Below are 20,529 nucleotides of genomic sequence, written 5' to 3' on the forward strand. Positions count from 1 at the left end.
TTCAATTCAACTAATTTTCATACACGCACTTGAAGATAATCAAGATTATGACTAAGAAAGTATTCAATCATATAGAGAATGAAAAACATAGAAAAGACTCTAAAGAGTCCATAAACACATTACATAAGACTCTCAGTCCGTTAGTTCCATCAGAAAGGAAATGAACTTGAGGTTGCTGTAACAACTCTTTGACATCCTGCTGGATTCCTAGATCTCCTACAGAGTCATTATATAGTCTCTCTAAGACTCATAGTGTTATCCTGTGGTATGGATTCCTCCCAGAAGGGAAATGCAAAGCACTATGCAAACCTTAAAGTTCTATATTTATTATTATTATTCAGTTACCTAGAATATATTCATGAGATATCACAGTTTAATCTTTGCAAAAACACAGTTAACTTTTAATATTTTTCTTAATGTGCCTTTTCTTGTTTTTTTTTCACTTGCTCCACATGCCTCCTAAATGTCAGTGTACCAGTCAGGGTCTAGGTCGAATATTAATACTATGAAAACCAAGGTGGCTAGTGAAGAGGAGGAGATGTGACCAGAGAAAGATGGAATCCAATTACTAGCTTCCATTATAACTCTTGTAAGATGAAGAGCAGGAATTTCTATTCCTTTGAGAAGAACAGCCTGCTGATTACTACTTCTCTTAGCTTTTTTTTTTTTTTTTAAATCCCTCTTAGATGCAGATACTTGGATGGTTTTTCCTCCTTGGGAAGCCAAGCAGATAAAAACATATGTGAACCTATCCGACCCTCCAGTTACACTACATTTTTTGAACCTCAGTTTACTCTATAGGCTCTAAAATACAAATCTGTAATTTCCCCAGAGTTATCATAAGGATCAAAAGAAATGATGTATGTGAGAACTTGGAAACCTGAAAATACTACACAAATTGTCAAAAGAAGATCTCTTGAGTGCTGAAATTGCTGAAGGTGGTAGCTTTGGGGCAGGTGTATTCCAGGTTACATTCTTAGGGAAAATCAACATTTCATTTTCTTGAACTCTACCTGTAAATCAAATTCTTTTTCTTTTGATTTAATCCAAGTTTTGCCTTGAGTTTGTGGGTCTATCAAAAGTGGATATCGGGTTGCCTTAGTCACAATAATACCATTTTGAATTGAGAGGTCATCTCCAGGTAATCCCTGAAGTCCCCATTCACCAATCTAAATGTAAGAAAACAGAACATTAGCTTAGTATCCAATAGTTAGTTTTAACTGGATCAAATTACTAGGGCATTTAGGTAATATTGAAAAATTATTGCTAGTAATAAAAATATCACTATCAATTTTAAAGACTTTTAAAAAAGTAGACTAGTCCAATGGATTTTTCTCTCTTATAACTTATGTTTATTACTTTGAAAAAAAATCAGTCTGTCATTTTGAACTGAAAAATATGATTTTTTTTCAAAAATAGTAATTGCAAGACCCTTTTCCTTTTCTCAAATACCTCAGACTAACACTTATCTTTCCCCAGAGTATTCTTACATTTCAATTCTGCTCTATCAATTAGGCCTTTAAAGAAGGCATTGTGGTATGATGATGACAGTATCTTTATCTTATGGAAAAATGAAGGAAATTGAATATATTTAAGCTGATCTTCCCAGTGGAAAAGCTTTCTCCTTGAAGGAAGTTATATGTTCTGAGAGTTTAATTTACTCTTTCAAGTTACTAAGGGACTAGCTGGCACATTATGAGTGCCACTTCTAACAACAGATGCATTCTGAAAATCTGTTGATAAAATATATCTTTATAAAGGGAAACACATTTTCCACCAGCATCCATATTTCTCATTCCCACTTTATGAATACAAAACTAGACAAAAAGAAGAAAAGACAGACAAAAAAATAAAGCTCTTTCCCAATGTTGCTTCTCAGAACTAAGATGTAAAGAAGGAACAACGTGGGCCAGATTAAACAATACCAAGATGCCTGGTATATCATGTAGTCTATTACTATGTAGCAAAGGCTAAGTATTAGAACAATGTAGTAGACAATGTAGTACACTCTATCACATTTAGTAATAATGTAATTATCAAAGTATTAGTCAAGAGACCAAACCAATCTCTTAAACTAAAGTGGGGCCAAAACTCAAAAGAAATGCAAGTAGTATGCAGCAACTGGCAGAGATCTAGGCAGGCAACTAATTATTATCTTAGAAGTCTAGCAAAAGGGATTTGGGATCAAAATCCTGAGTATAATGGTAGGAAATTTAGTCCATAGTCAATTAAATTACAGGGATACAAAGTAGGGGCACAGCAGGGGATTCCTGAGTGCCAAGATCAGAACAGGATCCATAGAAAGACAGATTTAATGCTAAGCTAGTCATATACTGACCTGACTCCTTTGTTCATCCTACCTAGGGACAGGATTGTTCTAAGAATCAGAAGATAAAGTTAACCCAACAGGGAAAAGGTGCCATCTGTGTATATAGTATCCATAAAGGCAGGAAACAAAGCACTTAATCTTACTCAAAGAAGTACAGTAGTGAGGTATGTAGCAGTGCTTTTGCCTGATTCCACACCAACTGAAAGAATTGTCTGTGAAGAGCTGTGGCAAACAGCATGAATTTTTCCAGGAAATTGCAGAGATGATGATGAGGATTAAGTGGTAATAGTTTGCTCAATTTACCATATGCCATTTCTTTTGATTCTCTGACAGCAGATATGAGGTGTTTTTTCACCCTTTGGTTATGATCAATAGATTTTGCTCCGGGACCAAAGGGTTAGAATATAGGAAAAGATCAATATAAAGTGAGGGAGTTGGGACTGTTCCTACTATACAGTGCTACCTTTCTTGCTCAAGCTGAGCTGCTTCTGGAAGAGACTGCCAGAGATTTCTTAAGCTTTCTGAATTACACTGACAGTCAATGTAATTCTGGATACTAAAGATCTGTGAGTAGAAAAATCTTTAAAAACAACAACAACAACAACAACAAAACTAGACGCAATTGATCCTCTGGAAGATTTTATCCCTAGTATAAAAGCCATAAGGGAGTGGTGATGAGTGCCCTAAATGGGGAAAAGGGGAAAATGGGGAAAAGTAAGTGTAGAGAAATGAACAAATGTAAGATATTTTCTAATACAAGATTCACTAGGATTTAAAAGCTGATTTGGTAAAAGGGATGAGAATGAAGAAATGAGGATGAATTTTAGGAATGTGAATCTAAGTACTGAAAAGATGGTGGTACCTTGATAGTGCTAGGGGATACAAATAAAATGAATAAAACAGTCTCAATTCTCAAAGTTTATTTTCCAACTGAAAGACAAGTATGCATGTACACATACACACATATATGTATGTACATCTATATCCAAAGCTATATTACATGTGTACATAAGTATATACAGAATAAATATGCAGAAAATAAAGACAAATAAGTACAATAAAGTTAAATACTACTAAGCAGAGAAAGGACACTTTGAAGAAAACAGAAAAGACTTAACATAGAAGATGATATTTGAGATCTGGATTTCTGGAGAAAAAGAGTAATTCTTTAAAATGGAGATGAGGAAGAAAGGCATTACAAGTATGAGAGATGGCTTGTGCCACATACAAAGATGTGAAGATGGGGGGATGGGATTATTTGCATTATCTATCTCATAGGCCATTGTGGAGATCAAATGAGATGATATATGTAAAGTATGTTGTAACCATAAATTGTAAGTTACAATTATTTTATTCTCAACTTCTAAGATAAAAATCTAATAAGTTGAAATCCAAAAGAGATGACGAGGATAGTAAAACTTACTGTTGGAGGATCCACCAACATGGATATCAGGTTTAAGTTTTCAGTGAATGGAATTTTCCGAACTCTCATCTCTACTTCCCACTGTTCTTTAAGCAAAAGAGTCCTGAACATCTGATTGAAAGGACCAAGGTATGATAGGAAACCAGTACACAGCAGCACATCTCCTACAAGTCTATGTAGAAAAATCATATTTATGTAAAAATACACGATGCTAAGTTGTTATTATGTAGATTAAAGGAAACACAAAGCTATACAGTGAATGGGGGTCACCTTCTAACAAACTAAGGCATTCCAACACATTATGTTATATTTATAATTCATTTTTACTTTATTTTATTTTTAATTTTAAATTTGTTTTGTGATTGTTATTTTTATATATTACCTTCATTTCTGAGTAAATCCCTTCCCTGGTTACCTTTTTATGAATCTATCCCTTCTAAGAAAAAATTAAAAACAGATGCAAAATAAAGCACTGTCCTTAAACAACATTTATCAACACATGAACTGAATTGTGAAGGCTTCTGTTATATTTAATGTTCCATAGATTGGGTTTTACATCTCTCCAATGAAGGGAAGGGATTGCATTCTTCCTCAGGGATAAACAATCATCATAATTTCATTATACAGGTTCGGTTTCTTTTTTAGTTGCTATTCTCATTTAGATGTTGTAATCAATGGGTATGTTTTTCTGGTTTTGCTTATTTTGATTAACTCACTTCACTTTGAATCAGTTTCTATATCTTCCTCTGCTTTTTGTTTGAACTTTTTATACATACTGTTTTTTATTGTACAAGACTATTATTTTGTGAACCACAATTTATTGAGCCATTCCTCAATTAATAAATATCTATCTTCTCAGTTCTTTACTACCACAGAAAATTCTACTGTATGGGAGATGGCCTGTATCATATACAAAGACATGAAGACGGGGGATGATAATATTTGCATTGTCTAGTTCATAGGCCATTCTGAAGATCAAATGAGATAATATATGTAAAATACCTGGTAAATATTTTCATGTGTTCTAGGCCTTTCTATCTCTGATCTTTTTATATCCATCAGGAAGATCTTTGGGTCACAGGGTATGGACATTTTATTCACTTTCTTAGCATCATTTCAAACTACTTTTCAGAACAGTTGGACCAATTTACAGTTTTGTCAACAGTGTATTAGTATGAATGCCTTTGTGGAACTCCTTTAACATTCACTATTTCCATCTTATGCCATTCTTTATAAACTTCCTGGGTATAAGATGAAACTTCAGAAATGTTTTAATTTATACTTCTATTATAATAGAAACAATATTTCAGATGGTTGATAGCTTACAAATAATAGTTAATAGTTCAACTTTTGAGAAATGTTTTTCATATCCTTTAACACACTAAGGAATGATACACTTATGTATTTGTGTCAGTATTATATATTTGTCTATATGTATACCTATTTGGATACTTATATATCAGACCAAATATCAAATATTTGATATAGAGTTTTCCCCAATTGACAGCTTTCTTTCTTATCTTGATTGCATTAATTTTATTTTTTTAAAATAATTTTATCTTATCTATTTAAAAAATACATAAGAAACTTTATTTTATTTATTTTAATTTTTGTGACTGCCTTTCTCTCTCATGTGGTTAGCCATATCTGGGAAATATATCTGATCTGATTATCTTCTATTTTTAATGGCATGACCTTTAATATTAGATTACAGATCCATTTTATGCTAATTGTGGTAGATGTTCTAAGATGTATTTAAACTAAATTTTTTGCCAAATTGCTTTCCAGTCTTCCCAGAAATTTCTGTTAAATGGTTCTTCCCCAACAATTTATGTTTTGAGTTAAATGTAACTCAGTATGTATTTGCTAAGTACATCTTATATGTCAGACATTGTTAGACTCCAGGGAAACAAAGATGAGATGAACGTGAAACAATGCAAGTTTCAAATAACTTACATTTTACTTTGTCCTTTGTACTTCTTTCGGGGCAGAAATTCTGTCCCAATCCATGTATATTCAAGTGTATAACACATTGTTAATGATCATTGAAAAGCATTATGTAATATATTTTTATGATGTTTAACATATATTGGATTACTTACTATCTAGGGGAGAGGGTGGGAGGAAAAGGAAGAAAAATTGGAACACAATGTTTTGCAAGGGTCAGTGGTGAAAAATTATCCTTGCATATGTTTTGAAAATAAAAAAGCTTCAATAAAAAAAGAAAGAAAAGAACTGTATAAAAGGTTGGAGGACGACATAGTAAAAGGGAAAAGAAGTATCATGGATTGTTTTCTGCTTTCAGCTATGGATAATGATCCATAATAATCCATGTCCTCATCTACACAAAGCCAATCTAGGTGTATTGCATCTGTTTGTATAGTCTTGATCATATAAAATGCAGATCTGGTTCAAGTAGTACTTTAGATACTCTATTGCCATTTTCCTCTTTGCCTTAATTGGCTCTGAATCTTTCCAGGTTTCTGATCTAGAAAAAATGTTGGATTTATACCCTGAAGTCCACAAAGCCTCAGTGCTTTGATTTCAGGGAAGTTCATTAATTTGGATGGGGGAAAAAAATCTTCCCCCCATAAAAAAATCTATAAATGAAGTTTGACATTTCTTTCAATTATTACTTTAAAAAAATTCTTAGAAGGAGCCCATAGGCTTTTTGCCAAGGGGGTTCATGATCCAGAGAATATTAACAACCCCTGATCAACCCTGAAGCACTTCCCTTCTTTCCTTCCTTTCTCTTTTTCCTCTTAGTTTTCTGGAAAAACCACTATCTATTAACTTTCGTGTTTCTTCTCAGCGCAAAGATCACCAGGAAATAATCATCAATGTGAATATGTGACATGTATAAAAGACCCAGCTATGTAGATAATTTATAAATTGTTGGAATCCTTACAAAGTGCTAATTTATCATGGTACTTAGCAAATCCTCTAGCTCACTAATGTATTTAAGTACTCATTGGAGTTCACACTTTTGAGAGATTCACAAGTCAGTATTCAGTATGAGATTCACAAGTCAGAAACCCATAATCCCACTCTTGGAGGAGGAGTCAACTTTTTACACCAAGCATAAATAGAGCTTCAGTGAACCAGTCACAGTCAGTTCAGAAGAAGCCCACTTTTGGAGGCGCAGCCAGATTCATTCATCCCATCTCACACCACTGTGGTGGCAGGCTCTCCTCCTTCGCATCTTCATTGAAGATTCAGAGTGGAGGAGCGTTATTTCGGAACATTGCCAAGAGTTGGAGAGAAGCACTCTGGGAGGAAGCCCACAAGCCCATTCTCAGAGGTGGAGTCAGAGTCATTCCAACTATCACATTGGTGCTGGCTGGAGACCTTTGGAAGACGAGCAGCCGAAGCTGGCAGAGGCAAAAGATTAGCAGCAAGAGCTCTTGGAACCAAGCAGAGAGATAGGTCTCTAAGAAAACTAAGCAGGCTATTTTGGAGGAAGCAATAAAAGATCTGAACTTTTAACACCTGGCTGCACTTGAAGTAATTATTATTTTTAACTGAAACTAAATCTTCCTCCAGAAAACCTCCCTGAAAAACCTGCTTACAGAGAGAACCATTATTAATTAAGAAGATCAATGTCTGACATATTAAGAAGAACACCACCACATTTAGGCGCCCTGAACATGGGACTGACAGGCCCCTCAATGAATTTCAGTGGAAAAGCCTCTGATCCTGATTCCAGTGGAAAAGCCTCTGATCCTGAATCCAGTGGAAAAGTCTCTTGACCCAGAAATTAGGGCAAGTACAACAAAGAAATTTTGTTAAAAAAGTTAAAGTAGAATTTCAGCTAAGATGGGACAGATGTTTAGAAAACAGCCTTCTGTTTCTGTTCAAGGGAAATATTTAGAGAGCATTGTCAAAGTTATGAAAAGCCAAGGTTTGATTATAATTTTGCAGCAGATCACTGAACTGGATTCAGGGATCTTAATTATCTTAACTGTTGTGAGGCAAAAGTGAAATTAACAACAAAAAAAAAAAAAAAAAAAAAAGAGGAAAAGCACATCATGAGAAAAGATATTGTATGTCTTACAAAAGCTGTCTGCTGCTTTTCTCCCTATAAAAAAGAACAAGATATCAAAATATCTACCTGTTAGTCTGAGCTTTGAATTCTTTGCTTTGCTGAGTCCATCTGACTTTTTCTCCACTTAGTCCGTCAATAAGGGCTGAAGCTGCCTGCATCTTTTTCCGACATGAGTCTGCATCATTCACCAAGTCCTGAATCCATAAATAGATATCTATATATCTATATCTAATATTTTCAAGTAGTATCAATCAAACCCTGTAAGATTTCTTTTTTACATAAAGGTCAGAAATACTTGCTCCATTAATAATCTTAAAGCTGGGCATCTCAACCAACATCTTACATACTAAATACTATCTTCTTCATTGATTAACATCACACTTTATATTTGCTTCCATGAAAATTCAAGGAAAGCAACTTAATGGAGAATCAGATATTTAAATCAACAATGATAATATTTCAGCAACTGTTTTTTATTATTTTCAAAATTAGGCCCAAATGAACTTTTTTTTTTTTGCAAAAATTACCTTTTGATAAAAGGATTATTTCATTGATTCATATTTATTTTATAGTCAAGTAATTATAAACAATTGAGAATTTGACATTTCTCTTTTAAAGCAATATACCTACACTTTAAAAAATTAGTGTTTTATGGCTAAATCTATGTGTCAAAACTAATAAATGATTACATTTACTATTATGTATTTCCCTAAAAGACTTGTCATGTTTCATAACATTTGATTTTCATTTAGATTAAATCATAAGCATAGCATGATTAACTGAACATATTTTTGTTATGTGATCCTACTCACAATCTTATGTATAAAGTTTATTTAACTTACCATTTTTTCATTCATGGCTGCATCAAATTTTGCTTGTACTTTATCTAACTCAGCTTGTTTTTCATCTAGCAATGCCTGAGCCTTCCCTAATTCAGCATTAGCCACCGCCAAGCGCCCTTCTTGCTTTGCCAAGTTAGCCTTACAATGGAATAAATAATTAGTATTATTGAATAGCCATTAGTTTTCAATATTCACTATTAACTCTTTCAATGTATATAATTGTTAAGCAATAACTCACAATATAAGAATAGTAGAAAAGAGATCATCTAGTCCAACTCTTTCATTTTACAAAAGAACAAACTGAAGCCTTTCAAGGGGAGATGTCTTCCCCAAGGTCACACAGCAGAGCAAGAACCAAGTTATTTTAATTTTGGTTCAGAGCTCTTTCCATCATACCAAGCTGCCTCAGTTATTTTATTAGTAATAGAATATTTTATGATTGAATATTGATGCTAAAATCTTAAATAGAATATTTTGTGATCTATAAAAATACTATAATTTACTGGTGAATTAATGAATAGGAAAATATTCTATATATTGATGTATGCCTAAGTATATTTTAAGGTTTTTTTTTAATTTTTCAAGTTAACAAATATATTTAAGCACCTATTATTGGTCAAGGTATTAGAGATAACAAAAAGAACAATCAGTCCCTATCATTAAGGAATTATAATTCAAGAGAGGAGTGAGACATGTACATACATGATTATTATAAAAATCAGAAATATAACTCTATGACTTCAGATACTGTGCTTTACCTACATAGTATTTAGACCCCTTCATAACATGTGGAGACTGAAAGGATGAAAAATAGGAATAGGCAAATATTTTATTACTTGCTTCATGGTGACCCCAGTGATGATTTAACTTAAGCAAATCCTCTGTGATGTATAATAGAGGTCTGGTAGTAGTCTTATGCTAACAAAATGATAATCATCAAAAAAAAAAAAAAAACCTATTACATTTACAAATAGAGAACTTACTGACAGTGAGATATCCCATACAAACTGGGAGTTCTTGACTTTGAAGTGGGCTTTCACTGATGAGCTCCAAGACTTGTAGGTAGAGAATTCAGTTTTAAGTACAGAGAGATTAATATCTACTGATATGTTTTGGAAGTTGCCTTTCAAAGAAGTATATCAGCATGGCTAATTATGATTTTGGCATGTGCTATAGGCTGGTGAAGACTAATACAAATGTACCTGTTCTGTTTAGTAAGGCTATATGAGGCAAATTATATGCTAAGTTATGATGCTTATACTTTATACTTATAGATACTTATGTATCCTCTGTATAATTTTTCTTGCAATTTTTTCAATCTGCTTTTCATTCAATTGCATATTATAGTTGAAAAATTAAATAAATCTTTAGCCTCTTGATATTTTGTTTTGGTCCAGTCCTTCAGTACTGTGGATGGGGAATGTATGCGGATGGAGATGCATGACTTAGATGCTGATCACACACCCCCCCCCCCCAAGTGAAAAATTTGCTATATCTATAAATCACACCTTATATTAACAACAGAAGAATAAGGCTACCTTACCCTTCCTCAAATATCCCTTTGCCTTCCTTTGCCTTTCCTTGAAGGAAAATAAAACAACACTGGATCTGATAACAATAACTAATTACATGATAGTGTTCTTTGCAGATTTCTTCTAGAATATTATTTTGTCTTTTGTTGAGAACTAAATGTTTATATCCCTCAACTACCTAACTTGCACTCTCTGTGAAGTCAGTGACATTCTGCATAGTAGAGATAATGCAAAAAAAGTAAAAAAAAAGGATAAGAAAAGATAAAAGCGTGAAAAAAGGAAAGCAGAATTTTTAATAGAGACATCTGCACCTATCAATCTAGACTATTTCAACTCTTTTAAAATATGAGATACAGGAGATTTATTTTACCACAATTTATTTGGGGGAGGCGGGGAAGAGAGCCCTTTACCTTCAGAGGCAACACCTCCTTGTTGATTCCAAAAAATGTTACCATCGCAAGTGTCCAAGACAGCAAACCAGCAACATTACCACAGACCTTTTTACCATTCTCAAAAGAATAGTCTTCCATATTAAAATATGGCTGTAATAGCTCTACTGTCTCTTCATTAATAGTGTCCTTTGGGAACTGCTGAAGACTGCCTAAGAATCCAGCCCCACTCATCAACTGCAAAGAAAATAAAAGATTTGATTTATGGGTTTGAGAAAAATAAAACATTTCTCTCTTCTTACTGTTAATTTCTACTCTGAATTAAAAAAAAAAAAGTTAAACCCTGACTCTGAATTGATGGCTTTAGGATACTGTATCAGTGAGCTAGAATTTTCAGCCTTTGATTTTCTCTTCAGGTTTCCATGAAGAGAGGAGAAAGAAGAAAAAAGAAAATGTTTTCCTGTTCTACTGAATAAAGCTACTACCCAAGTATGAAGTCCCCATATTACATGTTCCTAATTAGAGACAGGGTTAAGGTGAAGTCTGGAGACAGGACAAGGGCTGGGGACCCTTGGAAAGAGTGGGAGAGAGCCAATAATGCTTAGATTTCTTATTTCTATATGAACCACTGCTTTTGGTACATGTGCCCAGCCAACAACATTCATAACCAATTTTGAAAACCAAACATACTCTTTGGAGGCTTCTGGGAAACCACTTGATTATTCTGGGCAGAAGCAATAGAGATCCCAAAATGAGAACAGAGGGAGACTGGGTAAATCATGTAAAGAAAAGGCCAGTTTCTGGCTAAGTGTGACATTCAGATTCCATTTGCCTTCCCCATGTTGTTGAAGGCGCTCTATATCCTTGTTCATTCATCCAGCATACATTGACTGCTGGATGCTTTTGAGAGTGCCACAGAAGTGAAGTGGGCCTTAGGGGTAACTAACCTAGACAATTCAGAATTTCTTATGCCCAGGGAGTTTATGCATTTTACTCACTTTCAATGACTCTCCCCAGGATGGTTTGCAGCAAGGCTTTTCAGGATCCATTGTGACAGGGTCAATCTTCTTTTGGAATAATAACAGACAACAATCCATGATTCTCATAATAAGATGAGGAGGTTTTGCAAGCTTCCTAACTGTAGCAATATCATTTGGTTTGATAGTCTGTGTTTGGAGTTTAAAAAGAATGAATACATTAAAACCATTTCAAAGGCTCTCTGAAGTGATTTTTGTTAACTCCTAGGATTATAAACTTTAAAAGGACCATAAAATGTGTATTCAGGGATTATTCTAGATATCTATGGCCCCAATGATACAGTATCTTTCTTTATCACCCATTCCTCAGGTGTTTGAATTAACTATGAATTACCATTCATTAATCAATCATCCTCAATGTACTATCAATGGATCAGATTAGCATCTTATCAGGTTATTCATCTTGTCAAGAGAATATTATCCTTTTCTAAATAGTTATATCAGAATACATTCCTCACTACTGGGGCAAAAAGTATGCAAGAAAGCCTGAACACACATATTAGATACTCTTGAAAAATCATCTAATTGACTGCCTTCTTTTTTCTTTTTACTTTAAGCTAGCCTAGACAACAGAAAATTTATCCAATTTTAAAAATCTATTGGAGTCTAAGAAACATTCATTGCCAAGAAATGGCTAACCTAAAATCTTCATATGATAGTTCAATTCATTGCACTCTTGTCCCTCTTTTCATGAAAGTTTGATTTATGAATAGGAAAATAATGAGTTACATAAAATCAAGACCTTTTTAAAGCTTAATGTGTAATTGAGAGAATTAAATCAATGGAAATTCATTTCAAGCTAGGAAGTAAATCACACTAAAAATTCAATTTTGTTTCCTGGATGAGAAAATTTCATGGTTAACTTAATGAGAGGACTATATTGTTAATTGGAGCTTCTGTTGAAATTGACACATTTGCTTACATTCAGGGCTGCTTCTGCTTCTTCTAAAGCTGGCCTGGCTGCTTCTAGTTTGGACTCAGCTTTTACTTTCTCACTATCAATTTCATCTACAATTTTTTGGGCTTTGTCTTTCACCTCCTGAACTTCATTTTTCACTTTGGCTGATGCTTGGGCACTTACAGTAACTTCTGCTAGCACCTGTAAAATTGTGAAACATAAAAAACCTCAATGGAAATCATGTGTTGCACAATAGTGAAGGACTATTTACTACTTATAGAAAATAACTAGATCTAAACAAGGATAATATTCCTGAGAGAAAATCTAGAAAATCTGACTTAGTGAAGTGAGAGGTGGTCAAAGAGAGAAAGAAGAGGATAGATACAGAGGACAATGATAAAAATTCTGAAGGAGAAGCCAGAGAGGTATAAAGAAAACCAAGAAAGGATAAGAAGCTCTGTTTTATTTGATATTTTCATTAGTGACTTGGATGAAGGCTTGCAAGTCAAGTTTGCAGATGAATTGAAACTGGGATACGTTAAATTTGCACTAGACAACAGAATCAAGATGATTAAAGATCTCAACAAGTTAGAATTATGGGCTCAAACTAATAAAATTAATTTAAAAGGGATAATAAAAATTCCTGCAAGTAGAATTAAAAAAAAATAAATCACACGCATAATATATGGAAGACCTAACTTATCTAGCCCTAAAAACTTGAGGTTATTTATTAGGTTAAAACTTGGATACAAAGCAGCAATATGGCAGGCTAACACAATAGCTAATGTCATCTTAGGCTGAATTAATGAAATACAGTTTCCAGGATGAGGAAGATAATAGTGTTAAAATATGTTGCATTGATAAGAGGCCAGATGGTACAATGTGTAACCAATGTCGAAACAGAGTGCATTCAGAAGAAAATAACCAATATTAGTGAAAGGATCTCAACCATGTCATAGGAATGGCTAAAACTATTAGAAATGTTTAGCATGGAGAAAAGAGGAAGAGATATATTATGATTGTTTTTAATTAGTTAATATGCTTTTTGAAGTATTTTTTTAGTTGGGAATTCTTATTGCATTGTTAACTGAGAATAGGATGTATTTGTTATTTTGCTTTTCTACATTTGGTTGTGAGGTTTTTATGTCCTACTACATGATTATTTTTGTGTATGTGCCACACACTGCTGAGAAAAAGATATATTTCTTCTATTCCCATTCAGTATTCTCTAGAAATCTATCATATCTAACTTTTCCACCATAATTTTCTTCACCTTCTTATTGTTTTATTAGATCTATCTAGTTCTGAAAGGGGAAAGTTGAGGTTCCCCATTATTATAACTTTATTATCTATTTTATTCTGTAACTCATTAAATTTCAAAAATAGAGATGCTATGCCATTTGATGCACATAGGTTTAGTATCAATAAGACTTCATTGTCTCTGGTACTTTCAACAAGATTTTTTTCTTTTATTTAGATACATTTTTGCTTTTGTTTTATTTGAGACCAACATTTCTTTCCCTGCTTTCTTTGTTCCAGCTAAATCACTAAAGATTCTGTTTTAATTCCCTTGTTACCTTTAACCTATATTCATCTTTCTGTTTCAAATGTGTGTTTTTCTTTTAATCAACATAGTATAGGTTTCTGGTTTTTAATCCATTTTGCTATCTACTTCTATTTAGGGAGTAGTTCATTAGTTATGATAATTGTGTGTCTACCTTCTATGCTTTTTTTGTTTCTTTATCATCCTCCCCTTACACCATATTTTTTCCCTCTTTCAAAAGTATTTTATTTCTGATCACCATCTTTCCCAATATATCCCCTTTTTTAGCAGTCCTTCTCCTCCTCCTAATATCTCCATCTATTTTTATTTCCTTACAGATGAAGACAAATTTCTATATCCATCTGAATGTGCATATTATTCTCTCTGAACTAATTTTGATGAGAGTAATATTTAAGTTTTACAGGTGATCCTTTTATCTTCCTCTCTATTATAATAGCCCTTTCATGCCTCTTTTATGGGAGATAATTTACTCCACCCCCTTTTTTTTGAGGTACCATCCCAACAAAATCACCTTATATTCACACCCTCAGTCTATATAAACTCTTTCTAACTGTTCCTCTACTAATAAAGAATTACATGTATTATCTTGCCATATAGTTTCTAACCATATCTAGCCATAAACCGTTTCACCTTAATAAATTTCTTATGTTTTCTTTTGTTTCTTTTTTCCTTTTTTATGTTTCCCTTGAAACTTGTATTTGGAGGTCAAAATTTTTATTCAGTTCTGGTCTTTTAATTAGAAATGCTTGAAAGTCCTCTACTTTATTAAACGTTCACTCCTCCTCTCCTCCCCGCTCCCTGAAAGATTAAAGTCAATTTTACTGGGTAAATTATTCTTGCCCACAATCTTAATTCTTTTCCTTTCTGGTGTATCTTATCTCAAGCTCTCCAGAAAGCTGCCAAATTCTGTGTGAACCTGATTATAACTCCATGGTATTTGAATGGTTTGTTTTTGATTGTTAGCAATATTTGACCTGTGAGCTCTAGAATTTGGTTAGGATGTTCCTGGGAATTTTCTTTTAGGGATTTTTTTTTAGGTGATGATTAGTGGATTCTCTCAATTTCACTTTTGTCTTCTGCTTCTAATTATTAGGGGAGTTTTTTTGATGATTTCTTAGATGTTCAGTTCAAGGTTTTTCTTTTTAAAAATTTTATTTTTAATCATGACTTTCTGGTAGTGAAATAATTCTTATATTAACTCTCCTACATCTGTTTTCTAAGTCAGTTGTTGTTTCTATTGAGAAATTTCACATTTTCTCTTATTCCTTTTTTACTTTTTTGATTTTATTATTGCTTGATATCTCGTAGAATCATTAGTATCCATTTGTTTATTTCCAAGTTTTAAGAAATTATTTTCTTTGGTGAGCTTTTGTATGTCTCCTTTTCTATTTGACCAATTCTATTTCTTAGGAACTTTTTTTTCTCAGTAAATTCTTTCAAATCTTTTTCCATGTTATTGACCCTTTTCTTCATGATTTATTTTCTTTACTCTCATTTCTTTTCCCATTTTTTCTACTTCTCTAATTTTCTTTTAACAATCCTTTTTTAAAATACTCTTCCAGGAATTCTTTTTAGCCTAAGACCAAATTACATTTTCCTTTTTGAGGCTTCACATGTAGCCATTTGGACATTATTGTCCTCTACTAGCCTTAATCCTCCCTATCACTATAGTAATTTTCTATAGTAAAACTTTTTTTTTCTGCCTCATTTTTCCTGTTTTTTTTTTTTTTTTTGGTCACTTGATGTTTTCATATAGTAATTGGGCTCTGGTCTTGCCCTATACCAAGTTTTTTTTGTGCTGGACCTCTGGGTCTTATTGCTGGCTTTCATTGGACTTACTGGCTTACATACTTGCTTTCCCTGGAGGAAAATGTTCCCTTCTGGTTTATACTGGGGGAGGGGCTCTTTGTTGGCCTCCCCTGGATATGGGGTTTAGCAGCTAGCCTGCTCCCAAGGTGGGACCACCCTGCTGGGTTGCTATGAAAACAGTCTCCCTGTTGGTAGGTGCCCAGGGAAAGAGTTTCTGGCCCTGGAGTAGGGTTTCACTACTAGTCAATAATGGGATCAAGGCCACCTTGATAGCTGGGTATAGAATTGATGGGGTCTGGCCTTGTTGAACTGAACAGACTGCAGACTTGCTTAGGTAGCTGCTAGTTTGCACAAGAGTGGAGTCTTGCTGGTAGATGGCCACCTTCTTCAACCCTCACTGTAGGATCCCTGCTGTGAAACTGGCTGCTGCTGCTGCTGCTACTGCTCTTGAACCTTATCCTCTTCCTACTCCAATGAGCCAGACCTTTACTGCCAGTCTTCTCAGCTACTTCCCTGCGTCTAGACCAATTCTCAGTTTTCTAGCTATTTGGAAGAGAACTTGGGAAAGCTTCAGAGGGTTACTTCCTTATCCCACCATCTTGGCACTGGAAGTCTCTAATTATTTAAAGGCCTTGTCATCTGGGAGAGAGATTTATGCTGGGTAGATAAAGAGTAAAAATTAAGACTAATGGAGAGAAATTACAAATAGTTTTGCTCATTGTAAGAAATTTGTAACCATTAGGCCCAGAAACAGAATAGACTTTTTAGTGAAGTAATAGTACATTTCTTTTAACTGAAAATAGATGAACAGCTGCTATTGGATGATATCTGCCTGTCATCCAGGATGCTACAGAAATCCTCCCTGCACAGAGTGGGAGGCTGGGCTATTTCTCTCTTTTGATTGAATGTTTTAATTTTGGCTATTAAACAAACTAATACATACAATCTCTAGGCTCTGGTCATCTTCTCTTGCTATGTCTATGCCTGAAATACTCTCTCTCCCTCATTCCTAATTGCTAAACTCCTTTTAAGTTCCAGCTAAACTTCCAAAATTAAATTATTAGTATTCCTATTTTTCCAATAAATTCTCCTTATCATTATGTTTGCGTTTCCTATCCTTGCTGACTCCTCTACTTCTATGTACTACCTTGCCTTGCTATTACTTAATCTATCTCCCCAAATTTCCCTCCCTAATCCTTTCCCCCTTTCTACCATTTCCCCCTTCCCTCTTTATCCCATTCCCATTAATCTACATACCCTTCTATATCCCTCTTCTATATCCTATTCCCTTCCTCACTTATCTCTTAATTTAGAAAACTTAAGTCCTTCCAGATTTATATCTATTTCTCTCTCTTTAACTCATTCCTAGAACTACCAGCCCTTTCCCCCCATTTAATTCCTCTATGTCAGGTCTTGGTCTTGTACATCGTTTATTTAAGATAATTACTATTTTTACCTTTGTCTACATGGTTTTGTTTTTTAGTATCACATCATATTCAGTTCCACTCCAGTCTTTCTTTAGAAGTACCAACTTACTAATGACAATCTTAGACACATGATTTAATTTCCATGTATATAAAGCATAAACAATTTGTCCTCATCCTTGATATTAATCTTTGATGTTTACTTGATATTTCTCTTGGATTTTATATGTCAAATTTCCGATTAAGGTTCAGGCCTTTTTGAAACAAAGTTCTGAAAATCTGACAATTCAAAAAAAAAAAAGTCTGACAATTCATTGAATAATACTTATATTTTCATTCAGGATTATGCTTAACTTTGCTGGAAATGATATCTTCAGCCACAACCCTAGTTCTTTTGCTTTTCAATATTTAATGTTCCAAGACTTTCAGTCTTTGAATGTAGTCAGTGCTAGGTCTTGCATGATTCTAAATTTGGCTCTATTATATTTGAATTGTGTTGGGGATTTTTTCTTGTTACTCATATTTTGATCTGGTGGTTTCAGAATTTAGCTATAATGTTGTTGTACTATTTCCTCATAAGATCTTGATGGATTTTGTTTTTCTATTTCTACTTTCCCCTCTTCTACCACTTCAGGACATTTTTCTTTAATTATTTCTTGTATTACTATATCAAGATTTTTTGTTGGTTTAGCTTTTAGGTAGTCCAATTATTTTTATGTTTTCTCTTGATCTATTCTCCAGATCTGTTGTTTTTCTTATGAGCTGTCTCAATGTTTTTCTAGTTTTTCATCCTTCATATTTTGTTTTTATTATTCCTTAGTTTCTTTTAACTTTGCTGGCTTCTTGTTGCCCAATTCCAATTTTAAAGGAGTCATTTTTTTTAATTAAAGCTTTTTATTCACAAAGCATATACATGGGTAATTTTCCCAACAATGGATCCCTGCATCAACCCCTGCTGCAAATTTTCCCCTTCTTTCCCACATCCCCTCCTCCACCCAGTAGGCAGTCCAATACATGCCAAATATGCTGAAATACATGCAAGATCCAATATATGTATACATATTTACACAACCATCCAGTTGCGAAAGAAAAACCAGATCAAGAAGGAAGAAAAAGAAAAACAGAAAAAAGAAACAAAATGCAATCAATAACAGAGAGAGTGAGAATGCTGTGTTGTGTTCCATACTCTGTTCCCATGGTTCTCTCTCTGGGTATAGATGGCTCCCTTTATCACTGCACAAGTGGAACTGGTGTGAATCATCTCAATGTTGAAGAGAGCCACATCCATCAGAATTGATCATCATATAGTATTATTGTTGAAGTGTATAATGATCTCCTGGTTCTGATCACTTCACTCAGCATCAGTTCATGTAAGTCTCTCCAGGCCTCTCTGTATTCATCCTGCTGGTCATTTCTTACAGAACAATAATATTTCATAGCATTCATATATCAAGGAGTCATATTTTATTCCTTAAGACGCTTGATCTCTTTTTCTAGCTGGTTGACTTTCTTTACATAATTTTTTTCTTGATTATTATTATTTTTAGTTTTTCCTCAGTCTCTCTTCTTTGATTTTTAAAGCCATTTAAAAATTCTTCTGTGAATTCTCTTTGGATAGCTAATCATTTCCCATTGCTCTTTGGGATAGGAGAAGTATCCTCCTCTGATGATGAACTAGGGCTTCCCTATTCTTACTATGGATGGGTTCTTTCTCCTCTGCCTGTTCATTTTGTGGTAGATTATTGGTGTAATCACCTCCAATCCTGGTGTATGAGGGATGATGCCTCTAGCCTCAGGTCTTCCTTCAGTTCTCCCTTCCAACCTTCCTGTACCTGCTTGTAGCCAACAGGGTTCCTGCCCCATTGCTTCTGCATCTATCAGGTTGTGCTGATTCCTTCTTATCTGAGGCTGTGTCTCAACAGCACACCCCCAACTCCACACCCTGACTGAAAGCTGGAAGTTCCTGTGACTGAGGCTGGCTGTTTGCTGTTTCACTAGAGCTGGCCTGGAGGTGTTTATTCTTCAGAAGAACAAAACTTCCATTCTGGTATCTTTCTTTGTATCTTCTCCGATTGTCTCAAGAGGACCACTGTTCTGCCTCAACTGTTATTTGTTTAAAACAAATTGTATAAAACAATTATATTCACCCTGAGATACAATGTTTTTTTTGGGGGGAGGGATAGATCTGGAGAGCTTGAAATTTTCTGGCACACTCCACTAACCCTCCAGAATTTTCTCTGGCCTTCTTTTCACTATATTCTATTGCCCCTTATTCAATTTTACGGACAAAGAAACTGAGGACCAAGATGTTAGTGATTTAATAAGTAAATATTAGAGACAATTGGAACCTAGCTTGTCCTGGCTTTAGATCTAACACACCCTCCTTGCCATCTTACTTCTCATTCAAATTCTATGATTTTACCTCTCAAAAATCTCAAGACAGTAAGGATACAACATTTCCACTATTCATGGAAAGGAGAGTAGTCAGATACATCAGTGAACTCAGGGAAAATAAAAGCTACAACAGGAGGGATCAGGGAGGAAGACCTTAGTTTTTATTTGGGTTGTGAAGACTGTAGGCATATAAGAAAAAAAGTTCATAGATTCTCTAGAAAAGAGTGTAATAAGATTACATATTGATATAAATAAAATTTCTTAGACATCTTCATCACTAGGACTTTGCATTTATACACTATTTTTTACAAAAGTTTGGGCATTTTTAATTGTTAGTAACATTATAACAGTTACTCACTTCATCTGCTTTTACAGAAGCCACTGCTAATTCCTTTTCCTTTACTGCAAGATCCTGTGATAGCTGAGCAACAGATTCACTTGCCTCCATCAGCTTATTTAGCCCTTGGAAAATATGATAAATAGGCAATTTATATACATATACATAACTGCATGCCCCTCATATGTATCCCCTTATATATGTATATAATTATTGTATCTATGATTTATGAATGAAAACTTAAAGGTCAAAATGAACAATGTTTAATAACAAGAAAGGATTATAATAAAAGATCAAAGAGATATATATATACATATATAGTCATATAAAAAATAATTGTCATAGAATGGCCCCCCATTCTACTCTATTCTCAAGGCAAGCTATAGTCTCTGATTATTCAGAGATCGAGACTATAATCCAAGCCTTATAGAATATCAAATGAAGTGTCTTCTGAAAATACTAAAATAAATTATATGACTTTAAAAAAGTCTCAAGACTCAAAGTGA

The 20,529-nt window shown here is 34.0% G+C and overlaps 1 protein-coding gene across 11 annotated transcripts in view; it reads right to left on the reverse strand.

Moving 5' to 3' along the window:
- Window positions 1-20,529, reverse strand: part of DNAH8 (dynein axonemal heavy chain 8) — a 356,347-nt gene that overhangs the window by 79,528 nt on the left and 256,290 nt on the right. For 10 of the 11 annotated variants that reach the window (XM_031964914.1, XM_031964911.1, XM_031964913.1 and 7 more), the window contains 8 exons: window positions 20,045-20,148; window positions 12,520-12,696; window positions 11,559-11,726; window positions 10,582-10,797; window positions 8,640-8,777; window positions 7,864-7,991; window positions 3,753-3,924; window positions 1,014-1,169 (listed from right to left, as the gene is read on the reverse strand). In XM_031964914.1, the coding sequence (XP_031820774.1) occupies window positions 1,014-1,169; window positions 3,753-3,924; window positions 7,864-7,991; window positions 8,640-8,777; window positions 10,582-10,797; window positions 11,559-11,726; window positions 12,520-12,696; window positions 20,045-20,148 (1,259 nt within the window). The remainder of the gene's footprint in view (window positions 1-1,013; window positions 1,170-3,752; window positions 3,925-7,863; window positions 7,992-8,639; window positions 8,778-10,581; window positions 10,798-11,558; window positions 11,727-12,519; window positions 12,697-20,044; window positions 20,149-20,529) is intronic. The other variant, XM_031964918.1, reaches the window with a different exon arrangement.

Source organism: Sarcophilus harrisii, chromosome 4 (assembly GCF_902635505.1).
Source record: "Sarcophilus harrisii chromosome 4, mSarHar1.11, whole genome shotgun sequence".
Taxonomy (NCBI): domain Eukaryota; kingdom Metazoa; phylum Chordata; class Mammalia; order Dasyuromorphia; family Dasyuridae; genus Sarcophilus; species Sarcophilus harrisii.